This window comes from Sminthopsis crassicaudata, chromosome 3 (genome assembly GCF_048593235.1).
Source record: "Sminthopsis crassicaudata isolate SCR6 chromosome 3, ASM4859323v1, whole genome shotgun sequence".
In the NCBI taxonomy this organism is placed as follows: Eukaryota; Metazoa; Chordata; class Mammalia; order Dasyuromorphia; family Dasyuridae; genus Sminthopsis; species Sminthopsis crassicaudata.
Window position 1 is genome coordinate 362178989 of NC_133619.1, and position 20227 is coordinate 362199215.

At 39.7% G+C, this 20227-nt stretch overlaps 1 protein-coding gene across 13 annotated transcripts in view; it reads right to left on the reverse strand.

Annotated features, from left to right (window-relative positions):
- Positions 1-1123: 1123 nt before the first annotated feature.
- GLI2 (GLI family zinc finger 2) overlaps positions 1124-20227 on the reverse strand; it is a 401511-nt gene continuing 382407 nt past the window's right edge. For all 13 annotated transcript variants that reach the window (XM_074301788.1, XM_074301782.1, XM_074301783.1 and 10 more), the window contains 4 exons: positions 14469-14633; positions 7191-7472; positions 4809-5145; positions 1124-3705 (listed from right to left, as the gene is read on the reverse strand). In XM_074301788.1, coding sequence (XP_074157889.1) covers positions 1256-3705; positions 4809-5145; positions 7191-7472; positions 14469-14633 — 3234 coding nt within the window. In that variant the 3' untranslated portion in view covers positions 1124-1255. The remainder of the gene's footprint in view (positions 3706-4808; positions 5146-7190; positions 7473-14468; positions 14634-20227) is intronic.

Here is a 20227-nt window from a genome sequence, read left to right on the forward strand (position 1 = left end):
AGTAATGAGCACTGTCAGAGGATTGGACGCTATCGTTCCGCTGGGAGAATAAGTGCCCTTCAGAGACTTGGGGGGTGGGGTAGGGAGGGGCTGTGAGAAAGCCCTACAGCATTTTTCATAGCAAAGCAAGAGGATAATGTAATAGGAAAAGATAGAAGCTTTTGGTAAATGCATTTTTCTCTCTTTCTTGACAGCAGATTTTTAAGTAGACTCCTAATAGACTTCTTGAGTAGGATGACAATCCTAGGAAGGAAAAAGAATGGTTTCCCACCAATGATAGGTTTCACTGCCCCTACCCATCCCCTTTGGCAAGTAAAATTCCAATGTGTCAGACCAAGTTTAGTCTATCCCTAATGTATAGGATCATCATTGCCTCAGAGGTATATAAAAATGAGTGTTCTTCTTCTGGATGTGGTTCATTTTAAATACAATGTCAACCACACTGTAAACACACTGGATACCAGGGAGCCACCATTCTGAACTCAGCCCATGGGTATGTCATTCTAGCAACACTGGCATGTTTTATTAATGTACACATATCTTACAAAGAATGCAGGCCCTATAATTTGGTGCCTTCCTGACATCAGGCCCTATATTTTAATACTTCCCTACCAAAGCATAGTAAGGCACTTTTGGAGTAGTTGGATGGAATTGGTGGTTTCTCCTCTATGGCAGGGTATTTACTGATCCACTACAGTATTCTTAAGGAAGAATTGGGGAGACGACTGAGGGTAAAAAATACTTTACCTCACTAGCATCGTAAGGATCACCCAATCTCATAGGAGCTAAATATGCATCATAGCTTTCAAATTCAGACCAAAATACAACTTCCTTTCCTCACCACTTCTCCTCCCCAAATTTGCTTGGAAAACAGTTTAGGAAAAAGCTTGTAGCTAATGAGAAGTTTTCATTAGTCAAATAACACAAGGAAGGCAGCCAGAGAATACTTGTGCATTTACATGGAAGGCTTGAAAATGCTTGTAGGAGTTCCCCAGCCCCTTCTCCACTGTAACATTTCTCAGTGTTCTGTAAAAGAAGTCAAAAAATGACTAGAGACACACCACAGAGGTACCAAAAATGCCTCTAAAGAGTTCATGAAGTCTGTACAGATAATTTGTTAAAATCCCTTTCATGTATTTAATACTTGTTGGGGAAAAAAAATCTCTATTCTCTAGGAAGTGATTATTTTTCAAAAGCACATTCATCAGATTGCTTGGCAAACAGCCCCTCCCTCCTTGCCTCCTTGTGCTTTGTGTTAAGACATCATGTTAAGGAACTTGCTCTCTTCTGCTAATGTTGTTAGCATGGAGCTCATGTCCCCAATAGCCATATTGCTTATCCCTGCTGGGATTGAGGGCAGGGTCAAAGAGTTCCGTGGAGTTGTGAGGCGGGAGGAATTCTGGGAGAGATTCTGAAGAATGCTGGGGCTCAGGGTCCCCGACATTAGGCTTGAATGATCACCATCATCCATGATGGCATCAAAATCGATCTGTGGGGGCTCCAGTAGCTGGGAGTCCACAGTGCTTGAAACCTGATTGGCTCCTGGGGAGGCCATGGCATGTGGCTTGATGCTGCTTAATGGACACTGTTGCTGCTGCTGCTGCTGCTGCTGCTGCTGCTGTTGCTGTTGCTGCTGCTGCATTACCCGGCAGTCCACATGATTCTCAAAGTTTCCATTCTGTTCATACATGTGGATCTGCCCATAGTAGTACATCATGCTGTTATCCCGGGGCCCATTGGTATTCTGTTGGGGCAGTTGCTGCTGCTGCTGCTGCTGCTGTGGTGGTGAGACCATGTCATTTATTGATTTGGGAATAGCTTCCCCAGTCTCCTGGCCGGCGGTTCCAGTGGCCATAGGATATGCCGTGGTTCTCATGTACCCCAGCTGTTGTGAAGAGCGTACCCCACGGTGTCTGTTGGCTGGGCTTGGCTCCGGGGGCGGACGTGGCTGTACTAGGCCTGGCCCAAAGCTCTGTCCCACTGACCCCATCATGTTCTGCTGGGGGTCAACAAAATTGGGTTGGTGGGAGCTCAGAAGAGACGGGGACTGGTGGTAGCCTTCCTGGCTCATGGAGGGTGGCAGGTGATGGCTTTGCTGTGAGTAGTTCTGCGGGGTCACCATATGCATAGCTGGGTTGGGCAATGTGTGCTCCCTCCGGTTGTTTACCATTAGGGAAGGGTCAGAGGCGACATCCATTTGCTGAGGGAGGCCCAGGTGCCCTGCCTTGACTCCCATATTGCTACAGGATGGGGAGAGCTGGTTAATGTCCGCCCCCATCGTGTTTGGGCTCAGCATGGGATGAGACTGGCTATATGCTGCATCGGGGCTCAAGTCCGGGTTCATGTTGGGGCAGGGATTGGCCTGTAGTGGTTGCCGGACCTGCATGTAATTGACCCTGGGCCCAGGAACAACCCCATTTCTTGGAAGGAGGCTGGACTGAGTGCTGTCGAGATCACTGGGACTTGGCTGCATGACCTGCTGATTGTAGCTCTGGTACTGCCCAAAGGTCTGCTTCTGCTGTACCACAGCTAAGTTGCCCTGAGCGAACTGTTTGGCCTGCTGGTTGGAAAGGACATCCACAGAGCCTGAGCTTACCTCATTCCACTGCACAGGCATATTGCTTTTGTTCAGGTTGGTGGGGTTACCATAGCCAAGTTGGCAATCAGCCATCATGGGGGCTGACTGGCTCCCAGGAGAGTTGGACGCCACCATCCTGCGTGGGCCGTGTAGGCCCGGGCTTGGCAGCTTCAGGCTCCCAGGGAAACTTGGGGCTTCTCCATGATACGCCAGGGAATTACTCTCTTCAGGGGCACCGGTACTCTGTGACTTGATATACTGTACTACATCATCAGGCAACATGATGTCATCCTCCCCACTGGGGCCATCGGCCTCGCCCACCATTGTCTCCATAGCAACATTCTCACTGATGCTTGGAGGGCGGGGTGAATACACGTGGCGGGGCAAGGTTCCATCTGAGCGGGTGTAATTCTGTAGGCTAAAGTTCCTCCGCTCTGCGCAGGGTGGCAAATGAGGCGGGTTCATGCTGTTGGTGCTGTTGAAGCGCTGCACCCGGGGGAGGGACAAAGGCTCAGTAGCCAGTCTCCTTACAGGGTCGCTTGCTCTCCTCGTCCCGTTGCCTGTAACCTCATGGGGGAAGGTGGGGGCGGCACCATATCCGTACGCCGGTCCATCGCTCCCACGCCTTGGCCCCAGTGGACGCTGGAAGGGAGGTGGCAGAGAAGGCTCTGATGGATCAAGGAGAGACATCTTATTCTTGAGGCTCATCCTTTCCATGTTGGGGAGGGGAGTGGGTGGGGGACCGCCAGTGGCTGCAGCGTACTTGGCTTTCAGGCTGTACTGCTGAGCCGGCGTGAGGTTCAGCAGCCCTGGAGCTCCGCTGCACTGGCTGGCCTCGCTGGAGCGGCGGGAGGCGTCGGTGGAGATGGGGTCGTAGGAGTCGGCCGAGCTGACATTATTGGGGCGGCTCCCAAAGGGAGAAGCCTCGCTGGAGCGGCGGCTAGACAAGTATGGGGAGATGCCGGAGGATCTGCGGCTAACGGTGTAGGCGGAGCTCACGGTGCTGGTGGTGCTGTCCCTCCGCTCATTCAGTTGGTTGAGCATGGTTACCTCGTTCACCGACAGCTCCATGATCCTCGGGTTGGGCAGGGGTGCTGTGGGCCCGCTGAAGTTTTCCATGATAGAGCCTGGAGGAAAGAAAACAAACCGAAAAACCAAGTAGTAACTTCTTTCATTGTACCAGTGGATCCGCTAGAAAGACTCCTGGACTAAGCCTAAGGAAAACGGTGTCGCCGTTTCTGTTTGGTTCTTAACTCGTGGGAGTTTGAGAAGGTCACCTGACCTCTTTTTCCTTCACTTCCTTATCTGTCAACTTAGCCACAGCTGCCTCACAGGACTTTTGTGAGACTCTGATGAGATAATTAATGTCTGAGAACTGTGGAAAACATACTTTACTTGTGGTCCCCTCACTGGAAGTCTTCAAGCAGAGGCTGGATGACTGGTTATCAGGGATGAGGTAGAGTGTATTCTTACTCAAAAATTAGCCAGTTAAAACATTTTCCAGTTGTGAGTTCCAGGCATGCTAAATTACAATGCCTCTTAAAAGATAAGGAACTATTGCAGAAAAACTAGAGTTCACTAGGAACTTAACCTATCTAGGAAGTAAATGAGGGAGAGGCACTCTACAGCCTGAGTATGTCAAATAAACAAGCTTTTAAGTGTCTACTATGTATCAGAGTTATGGAGAAAAGTAAAGGGGAAAAAAATCCCTGCTCTCAAGGAGCTCACAGTATAATGAAGGCAAGAAACAACATGAAAAGAGTTATTTAACAAGATATTTAAGGATAAATCAAAGATAATTTCAGAGGGAAGGCACTAAGGTGAGGAGGGATTAGTGAATGCTTCTTGCAGAAGATGGGAGGTTAGCTGGGACTTGAAGGGAGTTAGGAGGTGGAGGCAAGGAGGAAGCATGCCCCAGGCTTGGAGGATAGCCAGGGAATATGCCTAGTCAGGAGGAGCCTCTGGTACACCTCAAGGACACCAAAATGTCACTGGGTTTCAGATTATGTGGAAGGGAGTAAGGTAGTAGAAAAGTGGGACGTATTTTTAAGGATATTAAAGGGCTTTAGAGATCATCTGATACAATCTCTCATTTGAAGAATGAAGGAGTCCCCATGATTAGAACTGGATTAAAACTGAGGTTTCCTGATTCCTATTCCCTCGATCATTTATTTCTGTTATGTCATGTTTCTGCCCAGGGTTGCAAGGAGAGTGTGAGTTGACAGCTTACCATTTCCCGGAATAGGAGGCAGCTTGGTGTTTCGGACTTGAGGAACCGGGTTTGCCCATGAACAGGAATCCTTGACTGTCTTAAGCTTCTCCTTCTTGAGTTGTTCAAGCCTTTGCATGGTCGTCATATGTTTGCGCAGCTGCAGGCTGACTGCTGACGTGCCTGAGGGGACGGTCGAGTCAGCGACAGGAGCATTGTCATCCAGTGTGGTCAGGTCTCCCAGGCTACCCCCGCTGTGCATGGTCATCTCTACTCCACTGTCATTGTTGTTGGCGCTGCCAAGGGGTGAGGGCTCACTGCTGCAGGATGATTGGCCCCCGGGGCTGGACTGATACAACTGAAGGAAAATAAATCAAAGGATCATGAGCTAGTCAATCAAGGGCCAGTATTTCTCTGCCAAAAATCAGAAGTAAAGTCCCATATCAATGTACAAATTGACTAACATCTATATACATGTTCTTACTCATGAGAGAACTTGCAAGGGAAGGAGGAGCCAGGTTCAAACAGTGTGATCTTTTACTTTTTGCTCTCTAGCCCTTATCACCTATATATAATCTAGTGACTGGTTGTATCTTACATAAGTGGTTTCATCTCCATTATTCTAGCCAAGCCATAATTTTCTTAAGAATGAGTACTGTGTCCTTTTCTCCTAAGTATTTTACACAGTGACTCCTATAGTCTTGGGTCCACAAGACCTTGTATTGTCCTTGTCCTTCAGTTTTAACCTGTATTTGCCAAGAACTTCAGTACTTACTACATCTCCTTAGTTGACTAAGGGTTGTTACTGATCTCTTGGAAATATTACTCCCCACCTGCTCCTGGCTTCCTTGTTGTGACCTTAGTATATAATGAATGGAGGGATTAAGCTGGCTTGTGGTTTTAGGCCCCTCTGGACTTTGCTTTTGCTTTCTCTCCTGCTATAAGAGTGATTGCTGGGATGACCAAGCTGGATGTGTCAAGTTCAGAGGTAGAAGGCATCCTGGTCCAGAAGGGCCATCTCACCTACATTCTGCCCATTTTAATTCCTATTCCCCACCCTGTGCTTCAGAGGACCTGAACTAACAGGGCAAGATTTCTGAGTCCACTGAATGGAGACCATGATAATTAATTTGGATTAACAGCATCTCTTGCACTTGTCTAAGAATCAGCAGTAAGAGATACAGCTCCTTGCTTTATCAATTGATCAAATGACAAAAATGAATTTATTAAGCACTACAATGTGCTAAATGCTGGGGATACAAAGGCAAAGGCTAACCATTCCCTGCCTTGTATACTATCAGGGTTTGTATACTATCAGGGATTCACTAGGCACATAAATAGGTTTATTGAAAATATATTGAACAATAAATATAAGATGATTTTAGAAGAAAGAACTCTAGCACCTGGGGAGAATAGGAAAGTCTTTGTGGAGAAGACAGCATTTAAGCTAAGTCTTAAAGGAAATGGGGGAGTCAGAAGCACAGTTGAAAGATAAGTATACCAAGCATGTGGAGCAGGCAGGTTAAAGGAATGGAGACACTGAAGGGAGTACTGGGTATGAGATAATGATGAAGGAAGGGAGGTACTCTTCAAGGAATACAATGTGAAAAAGAATAAGAACTTTATTTGCTTGTATTTCTCTTTGCTACCTCTAATTTTAAGGCTTCAAATGGGTTAATCAAATCAATCCTTTGAGATCACACATGTATGTACACACACACATACATACACACACACACTATACCAATTTCTAGTGCATCACATCTAAGATACAGACAGCACTTATACCACAGCCTAACACAAAGTGACACTCTGCTCACCTTAGTACCGACTATCCTTAGAGAGGTATAATAAGAAAAAAGAAGAGGAGACAAAGAACAAGTGGTTAGAATTAAGGAGTCATAGCTGAAAGTTAATTATGCAACACATAAAAAGGAGATACATAGCTTCTAAGATATTTAAAACTATTTAGACATCATCACATGAAACATGGAGAGGCACCTGTCTCAAGGTGTTTTGGCTCACTGTGACACCCTCATGGGCAGGAAAATATAGCAACCAGTTTTAAAATTTTATTTTGTTTTTTAATTAACTGGCACCTTTGTCCCAGAAAGTAATAATCAGTTGGGTTCTTATGTCCCAGGCCCATCATATGAAGATTTGTCAAATGGTTTTATAAGTCAAGGTAAAAGAGAAGAAATGGAATTTATTGGCAAGGACATGGATCAAAATATGGAATTGACTTGGGGTGATCTTTGACAAGTTTTTAGCCAAAGCTCATAGGTTTCAGACCATTCTGTAGAAGCTGAGGATAAAACTTCCTCGAGTTATATTGTTTAGCTTTGTGATCTCGCCAGTTAGTGGAATAAATGCATAAGTTATTAGGGCTATGTCGATACTTACCACGGAGTTCTCGGTCTTGATGGCTTTGACATGCAGGCAGTCCTCCACTGCCTGGTTGGTGCTGTTTGCCTCAGTGTTCTCTTCCAGCCCTGCTCTGCCCTGTTTGGCACTTGCTTCATTATCACCATTCTCCTTGAGTGGAGGTGCCCTTGGATGGACATCATTGCGCTGCTTCTTGGTGACATGGGCATCAGGACCATGTACTGTCTTCACATGCTTTCTGAGGGAGCTGGGGTCTGTGTATCGCTTTGTACAACCAGGAATCTTGCAGATATAGGGTTTCTGAGGAAAGGGGAGTCTGATGTTAATGATACAAGAGATTGTTAAATCCTCATGGTATTATTAAAAGGGGCCTTTTCCATATGCCAAGTTTATTCCCCATAACAATTTCTTGGAGATGTATTCTCTCTAACTGGATTAGTCTCCCTGCCTTACTTTTTCCAAATTCAAACCATTCTCTATAAGATGATCATTAATAACTCTGGTTCTCCCTTGAAATTTCTGTAATAAAGTCCAGACCACACAATTATAACATATGATTATATAACGCTTTATGTTGTTTTCCTAGTTGTTTTCTGCATGTATATCTTGTTATGCCAACTGTTCTTCAACAAAGACTAAATCTATTTTCACTTTTTTTTCTTCTCAAGGTTTTCTCTTTTTTTTTTTCTGATTCTTTTTTCACAACATTAATACATTTAGTATAATTGTACATGTACATGGACAAGCCTATATCAGACTGCTTGATATCTTGGGGAGGAGGAAAGAAGGAGAAAAATCTATAACTCAAAATTTTACAAAAATGAATGTTGAACACTATTTATTTCATTTAATTGGAAACAAATACTGTAAAGTGCAGAAAAAAAGAAAAACCTGACAAGGAAGGACTGTATCTCGGACTTCATTAATACTACACATCTTCCCAGCTACCTCCTCCTTGTTCCCGCCCAAGGATTTAGCACAGTGCTGGGAAAGAAGAAACTTTCTTCTCTGATACCTCATCCTGGAATGAGAGTGAACTTCCATTCTCAATAATTAAGTCAGCAGAAAGATAGCTGAATGGATGAAGGAAGGGAATGACAGTTTTGGTGATCGTCAAACGTTCCAGATGTATTCTCATAATCCACAGATGACCAATATCTCAGCAACAATTGTGATTGATTCCATTCTCTAAATTTTACTATCCACATGTGTAAGCAATCAACAAGTAAGTTCATTCTATGAACCAGGCACTGGGCTAAGAACTGGAGACATACAGACAAGAACAAAACTATCTTTATCCTCTACAAGCCAGTCAAAACCTAAGCCTCAAATCAACAGGTCTTATAATTTATCAAACTTGGTCATATTAGGCTTCCAAGGACAAATCACATATTCATATGACCAAGGATCATAGCTCCCAGTCTAGTAAGCTCATCACTGCTCCAAGAGTGATTACATTTAAACTGTTACATTTGTTGCATTGTTAAGCCTGTTAAATTTAAACTTAGCTACTATTACACCTTTCTTCTTTCTCAAATATTTGATGATATATGGTCATTTTATAGTTTTCAGTAATAATAATATCACTTTTTTTAGTGGTAGACAATTCTGAAACTCACTAATAATTCATTCATCAAAGTCTTATCAAGTGATGATTTCTTGGGCAGTGATATCCAGCTCATGGCCACAGATCACCAACCTATGAAGTGTGGCCTGAACCAGATTAAGATATAACTGAAAAAAAATATAACTGGAAAATGTTTAACAAAAATAAATAAAAATATACTACAACATAGACAATGGTAATTTGTGCTTTTAAGTCTATTTTTGTTTCTATTTGAGTTAAACCCTACTGTCCTATGCTAACATAGGAAGTTTTCAAAATTGAATGTAAGCTTTCCAAATGAACAAATAATAAAGCATGTATTAATCACTTTCTATATATCAGGTACTACGTATGTGCTAGAATATATATATTAAAACTTACATTCTAAGAGGGGAAGATGATGCTCTAGGAGACGGGTGACCAGGAAGGGAAGCATGGTTTATTCTTGAGAAGTAGAAAGCAGTAGGTAGACAAGATGAGGGTAGCAAGCAGATGGTAGAAGGGAAGGAAGGATGGTTGAAGATGATGTGGTCTGTTGTCTAAGACTAGCCAGTCAATGTATGCCCTAGGTTGCATGTATTCTTTGAGAGAAGAGACTTTCGTTTGCATCTTGAGATCTCTAGCAACTAGAATAATGTCTGGATCATTTCTCCCCCTCATGGGATTTCCTAATAAAAAGAATTCAATGAAGATAATTCAGTACCTTCTTGGCAACTAAGTTTTCTGGGGGCATCTGGGAGGTTAGGTAATTTGGTCAGGGTCACACAGTCAGTAAGTGTCATGGGGAGGACTTGAATCTAGATCTTCTTAATTCTGAATGAATAGTACAACTACTCATTGAAATATAATATGCACAAAGTGGGCACTTAATGTTTGCCAAATTGAATGAATTCCTGACCTAGGCTTTTAGGGTGGGGTAGGGGAGGAGGAATGACTTTGTATGAGGTCCACAATAGATTTCATACTATTATATCAATTATTTTCCCTCATTACTTTCTCCAAATACAATTTTGAAAGCTTCAGCATTATGATGAAGTCACAGGCCTTGAAGGACAGGTAGGATTTACTTCAGTAGAGAGTAAGGGAAAAAGTGATTTGGTGATGGAAACGGGTTTGATCAAGAAAGCAGATGTTGGAATGTACATGCCAGGTTTGGGGAAACTATAAACATTTTATCATAATTTTTTCTGCTTTGGAATCTCAGGGATTAATTGTTAGACCAACATGATCAGAGTGGATGGTTAATGGAGGGATCATTTGGAAATATGGCTAGAAAATGCAGGCTAAGGAGTTAGTAATAGATATAAGCAAGAAAGCAGGGGTTCTTAGTTGACCCAGAGAAAAAGAAGTGTTTGGGGTATGGTAAATGTCAGGAGCTATTTCTTACTACAATTGGTTCTATAGAAGGTGATAACTCATGTTGGTATTTATGATGTGTGGGGATTTTCAGTTAATTGAGAAATTCCATTGTTCTTGCCAGATCCTTTCATTAAAGCTAAAATACAGGTAATGAGCACATTGGAACTACTTAAAGAAGATATTCAAATATTCCATGGGGAAAATGGTGATATGAATTCTCTGACAAGAAAGAAACATTTTTAGAACCAATCATTCCTCTAATTTCTAATTCCTACTAAAGCTGTGGCTCTTCCTAGTAGGAGTTTGACTCAGGATTCTTGAGGTAGCTCATGCAGTGACCTCAGTGTCTTGATATGTTTATAGATAATTGAAGTGAGTGCCTTAGACCTAAAAACATGAGCATCCAGGAGGTACTCTGTAAAACAATCCTTGAGAGTAAAGATCCAAGAGAAAACAACCATGGGATTAATGTCACATGGCCATCTGCGGCTGCCATTCCCTGTACCCATCTGCCAACTGCTTTCAATTTCTTTGTCTTTTTTTTTTTGTTTGCCTGGCATAAAAATAATAAAAGTGTCCTGGAGTTGTCTTAGCTTTAAAATTTTTCAAATGCTTTATCTCCTTTGACTCACAACAACTCAGTAAAGTACATAAAGCAAATATTATTCCTATTTGATAAATGGGAAAACTAAGGCACAAGAAGAGGAAGGGATTTGCTTTAGTGTACCCAAATAATTAGGGTATGAAAAACTGGCCTCAGAAACGAAAGAAGATCTAGTTTTAAGTAGTCTTTCTGACCAATAATTTTTTAATTATGATTAACATTTATAATAGCACTCACTGTGTGCCAGATATTGTATGAAGTATTTTTATTATCTCAGTTGACTCTCATAACAACCCTGTAAAGTAGGTGCTATTATCAAGCAAACCTGTGGTCATAAACACAAAGAAAGTGCTGACTTACATTGGTAGAGAGAAATGCCTCACCCTGGGATTCCCTGTACCAATAATCCCACAGGTGCACCTTCATTCCCTATGACTATAAAACACAGATGAAACCATTGTCAGAATTTACAAAGAACTTTCCCACCCATTACTGCAATATCTTACTTAAGCATTGGATTCCAAGTCTAGGATTCCTTCTGTTAAAGCTTTCTAAATGGATTTATATGATCCATACATGCCTCTTTCTTCTCTGATACCTCATCCTGGCATGGGAGTGAACTTCCATTCTCAACAAGCCAGCACAGGGATAACTATGATAAGCCATCTAGACCAGGAAAGGCTTTGAAATGGGCCATAATATCTTGTTTCCAAAGATTAGCTTACAAGCTGCAAGGCTTTCCACAACAATCAAGTGAAGAATTATTTGATTCATAGCAAGTAATGAAGATGTGGTTCTCTTGCTTGTCTTTATGACCACTGGTTCCGCATCCATAACATAGCTTCTCTAACTGTGGGCAGACCCCAAGCCTCTGTATTAAACTCTTTTCTCTCTCTACTTTTTTCACTTGATCACTTCATCAACTGCCATGGACTTACTTATAATTTCTATGAAGATGCTACTCATATTTGTATATCCAATCATATTCATTCTCTAGAGCTCTAGTTCAATATCACAAACTGCCTATTAGACATTATAAACTGGATATCCCATAGATATCACAAACTCATTATATTCAAAACAACTAAATATTGTTCCTTATAAACTCCCACCTCTTACATTTTCCCATTTCAGTTAAGGGTAACACCATATTCTAGTCATCCAGATTTGCGACTTGGATAAATCTTGTCATTTCCACATACCTTGCCATATCTTGTCATTTTCTGACATTAGTAGCATCTCTTGTATCTGTCAGTTTTTCTCTACTCATATAGCTTTCATCTTTCCTAGATATTGTAATAATATCCCATTTGCCATTCTTGCTTCATCTCTCTTCACTCTAATCCATCCTCCAACCATCTAATAAACATGATTTTCTTAAAATATAGATCTAATTATGTTAACTACTCCATTAAAAAAAAAAAGAAACAAAAAAGCTCCAATCACTCCCAATTGCCTCTATGATCAAACACAGCTTCTTCTGCTTGGCATTTGAAACCTTTTACAACCTGGCCTCAATATACCAATCCAGATTTTTATGCCTGCCATTATATATTACTTCCCTTCCTGCACTTCATGGTTGAACAAAATTTTCCTTTGTGATTCTTCTGATTCATCCTTTATCTCCATGCCTTTGTTCTGGTCCTGTCAAGAATGCACTTCTTCCTCTTCACTTCTACTTGTTACAATCCCTTGTTTCTTTACTAATTCAGCTTAAACTTCAAGTTTTTTTTACCCAAGAACTTTTTTTGGTCCTTTCAGCTGATAATGCCTATACTCTTCCCTCATTTGTTACTTTGTATTTAGTTTGCACATTTTATATTTGTACAGTTTGAATAGTTTGCATATTTTAAATATGTACATGTTGTCTCCCTTAATAGAAAGCAAGGAAAGTTTTGTTTTTGTGTTGTATCCTCAAGACCTAGCAGAGTGCTCACAACACAGTAGGCACTTAACAAAGATTGTTAATCTGTTGATTGACTGACTATCTTCTAATATTTGATTAGGTCTGCAATCTCTATTCAAGGAAGGAGTAGACACAACAATGAAATGATTGAAATACACATATCACACATGCATGGGTATGTAGCTCCACATTCATATGAGTTTAATAGCTATAGTTTAAGTTACCTTCTTGAATGATAAAAACCTGTCATAGTCTAATAGCAAATTCTCTAAGTGGTCAAAAACATTATTAAACACTAGGAGATTTTCTTTAGTCTGTTAGACTAATGGCAATATAAAATCTAATCCACAGGTATTCACTTGTTGCAGCAGACCATCACATTCATTATAATAAAGCCAATTTTCTGGATTCCCTAAGTACTAGTAGTAGGCTTAAATTAGCTGGAGTTAACAAAGCATGTATTGTACTTCATCATTTTACATCAAAAGGCCAAGGCATTATTGCTTTTGTAGAGCGTCACTACCAGGTGCAGAAAGGTTCCATAGAGAAGTTAAATACAAAGTTAAATCATTATGACAGTCATTTTCCTATTATGTAACAATTTGGATCACACCTTCATTGAATAAGCTGATGGTAGCATTCAGAATAATAGAATACATATGCAAAGTGCTTAAATAATCTTTGTCTTTACCATAATCTTGTGAGACAAATTTTGTAAATCCCATTTTTTAAGAAATAATGTTGACTTTATTTGTTAATGGTAAAATAGCCACTTTTGTTCTCACTATTAATAATAATGACAAAGAGGAGGATGACAACAGATGCAGAAGCAGCAGTGACAACAATGATTGTAGTAATATTATTATCATTATTATTATTACTATTAATGGTAGTAATGGTAGTCCTAATAATACACATAGAATAGTGACTAGACAACTGATTTCAAATTCAGCAAGATCTAGGTTCAAATCTTGATTCTAAAATATACTTATTATGTGACCCTTGATAAGTCACTTCATCTTTGAACATTAGAGAACTTTCTAAAACTCTAAGTTCCCAAGAAGGTGCCGAAACACTGCCATATTAGTCACATAAACAATATGTCTGAGGGTAGAAATGAACCCAGGTATTCCTGACTCCGAAATCAGCTTTCTATTCACCATGCCATGATGAGATGAGATGAGACTACTCATCATAAGTTAGAGATATGGGCTCAGAGTCTTTAGTACATAACAACTGTATTGCTAATGAAATTTTCTTGTTTGGTTTGTTTCCATCATGTCCAACTCTTTGTGATCCAATTTGGGTTTTCTTTTCTTTTCTTTTTTTTTTTAATTTTTAAAAATTTTATAACTATAAAATTTTTTGACATTATATATGCATAAGTAATTTTTATAGCATTATCCGTTGTATTCATTTTTCCAAATTTTCCCCTCCCTCCCTCTACTCCCTCCCCTAGATGATAGGCAATCCCATACATTTGTAAATCCCATTTTATAGATGACATAATATCAAGTAGTAAGTCAGCTACAAGAGGCTGGCCATGATCTGAAGTCCAGGGACTCTAAGCAAAATATTTTTCCCATGATGCCATAGTACTTCACTTTATTAATTTGGGTTTCTTCTGAATAACATTACTCCCCTCCCCTTTCCCCACTCTGTTCCTTTTAGGAACAGACAATAAAGTTAAAAGTTCTTGAGTATAGAAACTTCAGAAGTCCATCTGGAGAGGTTGCTCTTTAACTTCAGTCAGTGTTCTCCCTACTCTGACTCTACCCACTTTTCTATATACTTTCCAAAAGCCCAACCTAAAAGAGGTACCTCATTGGAATGAGTTCGGTTTTGGTGCTTGGCCCGGTCAGAAGCATTAGAGAAGGCTTTATTGCATCCCTCATGTTCACACACATAAGGTTTCTCGCCTGTGTGGGACCTCAGATGCGTCTTTAGGTTCTCCAGTCGAGAGTAGGCTTTTGAGCATCCTTCAAACTGAAATTGAAAAGAAAAAAATTGAATAAATGATGAGGAAATCAATAAACCCATAATTTGAAACTAACTGAAAAACAGGGACCGTGTTTAAGGAGAGGCAGTATGCTACAGTTGAAGGGCTCAGAAGTATTTATTGGGTTTTAGTTCTAGGAATTGGGTTTTAGTTCTAGGAATTCTCTAGTTTGATCCTTGCATGGGTAATATAGTCTGTTTCTTCAGATATAAAATGAGAGGGGCTGTTTGAAAGGATCCATAAGTTGGCTTATAGCATTAATATTATAGGATTCTAACTGAGAAGGTTTTCCCTACCCTTTTCTCTAATGCAAATCTCTTTCAAACTTTTTTTAAGGTTACAGTGGATTGTAAGTTCAAAGTCTTTAAAGCCTAAGACAAATTTCCTCTTTCTCCATGAATCCTTCATGATAACCTTGCCTTCAATAATCTTGCTTTCTCTTATGAATGTCAATAATATCTTTATAGTTCCTTTGATAATTAAACTTTCTTTTTGTGTATGTTAGCCTTGTTTTCTCCAGTTGGGCTTTAAGTTCTTTGAATGTAGATTTATGTGCACTTATCTCGTAGTATCAGAGCTGAAAAGCAACCTTAGACAGAAACTAAGGCTTTGTTACACCCTTTGTCTCCCACAATATCTAACATAGGGCTTTGCATGCAGGAATAGCCTAGTAAATTAGCTATTGCTTGTCATATCTATTATTCTTTGCAAATTTTCCCCAGCTGTCTGACCATAAGCAGTAATTTTCAGTTTCTTTGGTTATAAGCCTCATGTGGCTGACTAAAAGAATAATTAAAACTGAAGATTGTTAATTCCTTAGACCTAGAAGGGGCAGGGGAAAGAACGCTGTATATTCTGAGAAGAATTGGATAGGACTGAAGAAGTGATAAGATCTCCTATTTTAGCATTTTTTAGATTATTAGATTTAAAGATGCAAGGGACCTTAGTGGTCAACTTGTTCAAACTTGTCTTTTAGGGGAAATTTTTACAGGAGAAAACAGAGGCCTAGGGAGGTAGAGTCCTTTTTTCCCCACCTCTACTCTTCTACACATTCTCAGACCTAATTTAGCGCCTTGCATTTAGCAGATCCTGGAAAAATTTGAATTTTTGCCAAGGTCCCACAAGCAGAAGTAAGACTAGGTGAGATTAGAACCTAGGTTCTCTTGACTCTCAACAGAGAAAGAGAGGGAAAGAAAGAGAAAGTGAGACAAGGAGAGACAGAGAGAGAAAAAGAGAGAGAGAGAGATTTTAAAACACAAAAAACTTTATAAGAGTTCTCTTCAACCACAAGCTTCTTAATTATGTAGCTTAGTCAGGATTCAAGATAAGAGTCAGGAAGACCTGAGTTCAAATTCAATTTCAGACACTTATTAACTGTGTGATCCTGGGCAAGTCACTTAACCTCTCTGCCTCAGTTTTCTCAACTGTAAAATGAGGAATTTGAACAAAATAAATACAATCATTAACAGATTATCTTATTTTTCCCCACAGTGTCCCCACAGTGCAGGAACTTAATAAATTTTGATTTTTTTTTTAATGTTTCCCCAGATTGGTGACAATCTGGGCTGGAGCTTCTGCATATGGAGAGTGCTTTGAATCTGTTTTAAAACTGTTAGAATCTCATTGTCAGAGGTCAGATAACCCCAAATGTCATCCAGTCCATCCTGCTCTGGAGCACAAATTTCCTTTTATAATATTTGAAACAGCCTCTGCTTAAAGACCTATAGGGATGGAGAATTCAGTATTTATCAGGGTAACCCTGTTCCACTCTTTGATAGCTCTAATTGTTAGACTACATCCTCATAGTGAGCCAAAATCTCTACCCCAGTAACTTTTCCTTGGGGACAAAAGAATCTTTAATTCCCTTTTCATATCACAGCATTTTCAAGAATTTCAAGACAGATAAAACAACTCCTGCTAAGTCTTCTGTCTCTATAAACTATGCATACTGAGTTGCTTCAGAAAATTTATTCAACAATCATTTAGTAAGCAACTACTGTGTGTCAGACACTACATTAGATACTGGAAATACAAAGACAAATAAATAAAACACTGTCTTCTTCCAGAGCTTATTGCAAAAGGGAGAAAATAATATGAACAAAAATATGTATGTTACATATAAATTTGAGGGATTAGAAACTGAATTTTGAGGTCATTGGTCTTTAAAATGAAGGGGTGGGGAGGGAGAGGTGCCCCCTGGTCATGAAGGAAGGATGGCAGCCTATGCAAAAGCACATATTTCTGAGTCCTTACCACCAACAATTTTCTTTTGGATAACTTCTGGTTTCTTAGTGTCCCTCCCAAAATGTAGTACACCATAGGGTCATAATGTGGCAAATATAGTATAATCAGGGCTAGGTTCTAGGAAGAGCATAATTAAACTATGATAGACAGGAGTCTCACTTTTCTTTTCAAATATCTCCCTAAATGAGAATTCTGAAAGCTCTCCTGAACATTTATTCCACATCCCAATATTTTTTATTAAGAGAGAAAAATTCAACTTCTTCACTATTTATGTGCCTGTATATAGCATTTCTGGTGTACAGATCACTGGGCTTGTTTCATAGGTCAGATACGAAATTTAGATAAGATAGAATCTTTTCCTTATTTCTGGAAGAAGAATAACACCCAAACATATTTTAATGAAAATATGCCAGGCAGCTACCACTTGAAGAAATTGCATGATTGATTTTTTGGCAAAGTGAATTATTTTGGCAATGTAAATAGAACTTCCTCTCCATTCTTTCCCCCACCCCAATTTGGTCTATTTAGTAAGTTTGGATTTTTTGATTCTTCTCATCTCACATAACAGATCACCAACTCTTGCATCAATCAATTTATCTATCCCCCACCTCAAGTGCATGTGTGTCTGTAAAAGAGAGAGAGAGAGGATGGGAGAGAAAGAGAAAGAGAAAGAGAGAGAGAGAGAGAGAGAGAGAGAGAGAGAGAGAGAGAGAGAGAGAGAGAGAGAGAGAGAGAGAGAGGCAGGCAGACAAACAGACAGAGGCAGAGACAAAGAGACAGAGACATAGAGACACACAGAGAAAGAGACACACAGAGAGAAGGAGTCACTTTAAAATGCAAGAAACTTCAGAAGAATTGTCTTTCGCCATCTCAATTTGTAGTTTAGTCAGGGCTGAAGGTAAGAATTGAGTCAAGAATTGAATCAAATTTAGTTTCAGGACACTACTGGCTGTGTGATCCTGGGCAAGCAACGTAACCTCTGCTTGCCTCAGTTTCCTCAACTGTAAAATGGAAATAATGATAATACTTTTCTCCTAGGGTTTTTATGAGGATCAAATGAGATAATAAATGAAAAGCACTTAACACAGTGCTTGATACAAAGCAATCAATATAAAATGTTTATTATTATTACTATTATTTTTAAAATTAAAATAGAGGTTCCCAACCTATGATAACCTTGGGAGGGATGGCATGAGAAGCTTCCCAATGGGGTAGGGAGGATGTCTGATAAATAATTATAACTATCTCAGTGAAATTAATATCTTTTAATGAGCAATTTGAATAATAAATTCTAGACTATATTTCCTTACTTATTTAAAAGGGAACATAGGAAGGTTAACTAGAAACCAAGAAGAACTAGAATGAAAAAGTTGGGAACCCCCACTTTAAAACATAGTCTGTTCTGTTCTATGTTAGTATCTGATGCTAAGAATATTCTTACCTATAGACAGAATAATTAACAACTATGGTGATATTTAAAGGGTTGGGAACCCCTTCCTCAACAGATTCTTCTCATCTAATTGAAGTTTCAAAATTAAATATTTATTCCTTCCATTTGATGTCTAGATGTTTGACTTCTATATCTTCTCTAAAGAGATGGGGGCTACTACTGTGTGTGGTGTTCTATATATCCAGGAAAGGCTGATGTGTTAGTTAATTTTGCTGATGTATTTTTTTTCTTTCTTTTAAATTTTTAAATTTTTTTTTAAAAAAGGCACAGCTCACTAGGTAAAGGAAGAAAAGAAGTTTTCATAAATGAAAGTGATATAAAAACAAAAGATATCAGGATATCAGTACAATAAAACAACTAAAGTCTCAGGGCCTCTAGGAAGCATCTTTAAAAATATAATCATTTTTCACTGCGCACAGTAACAGCAAGGTTGTAATAATGATCAACTGTGAAAGTCTTGGCTACACCGATCAATACAATGATCCAAGACAGTCCAAAAGGATTCATGATGAAAGAATGTTATCTACCTCCAAAGTAAGAACTGATGGACACTGAGTATAAATTGAAGTATAATTTTCTCATGGTCTTGCTTTTTTTGAAATATAACTAATACGGAAATATGTTTTTACATGATTTGACATGTATAATTAATATCATACTGTCTTCTTAGTGGGTGATGTGGGGGAAGGGAGGGAAGGAGGGAAGAAAATAATTCAGAACTTCACATTTAAAAAGAAAAGACTGTTAAAATTAAATAAATTTAAAATCTAATTATTTTTAGAGTGTGAACTCAAGTTGTCCCTCATTAAACCTAAATGTAAATTAATCTATGAGATGCTTTCCTTAATGATAGCTAGGAAATCACAGCCCTGGACAAGTGGAAATTTTTGATAGAGAGAAAGGTCAATTTGGAACATGAATTAGTCACCAGAGAGGCAGGCATTTGGCAGCTCTTGGGGAAGGTGGCTGGGGGGGGGGGGGTGCTGCTCAATCTCTTTGGACAGTGGGAAGGGCAGGATAGTATGAAGGGGCTGAACAAACTGCTACTAGGGAAATGTGAGAAAGAAGAAGAGGGCAGGGCAAAGAAGTACACCTGGCTAGACTGACAACCTCGGGCTTGATTGACTGACTTCACCTCTGTTTGTAAGGAAATGACTTTGTGGTACTAAGGGCTACCAGTAATGTTTGAGGAGAGGGTAATATCAGGCTAAGATTCCCAGAAGCTTTAGTCAATAGGTCTTCTTAACAATCCACATTTTGCCTCTTTAAAAGGTTGAAACTCTATCCATAGAGCCTTAGTTGGGGAGGGGGGAAATAATGGATACAGGTGATCTACAAGAAGATGTACTCTAGCTTCCTCCATCACCAGACTGGGGGATCTTTGGAGGAATTCAAGTCTTCCGAGGGAATGTGGGGAAGTTTATTGGACTGCAAGAAAATGCTAGACTAATGAAAAACATGAGGCAAGATGTGGGGTCGGGACATATGGGGGTTGTTATAGAGAGGAATGACATTATTTCTTGCCTCCTCATGTACCCACCTCAATATCATCATACTGGAGCAAAGCCTTGTTTATCCTTGACTTATTTGATGGGTTGGTAGGGAGGTCTAGGGAGGCAAAAGCACTACTGATCTAAGGTAAAATATCTCAGTTTTCTTTTGAGCAGAGAACTTCAACTTGGTTCAATTATTTTTTATTTATTTGCTTGGACTATATTTTTCTATAAGATAGTGTGAAGTCCTCTTATAAAGTAGCACAGACAGGCCAATCCTATGAATTGATGATCACATCAAATAAACAGCCCTCCCCTAGTCTTTTCTCATGCAATTTGCTTCTTCTTTCCTTGTGTTTCTTTTTTTTTTCTTTTTAATTTTTTTGTACTAGCT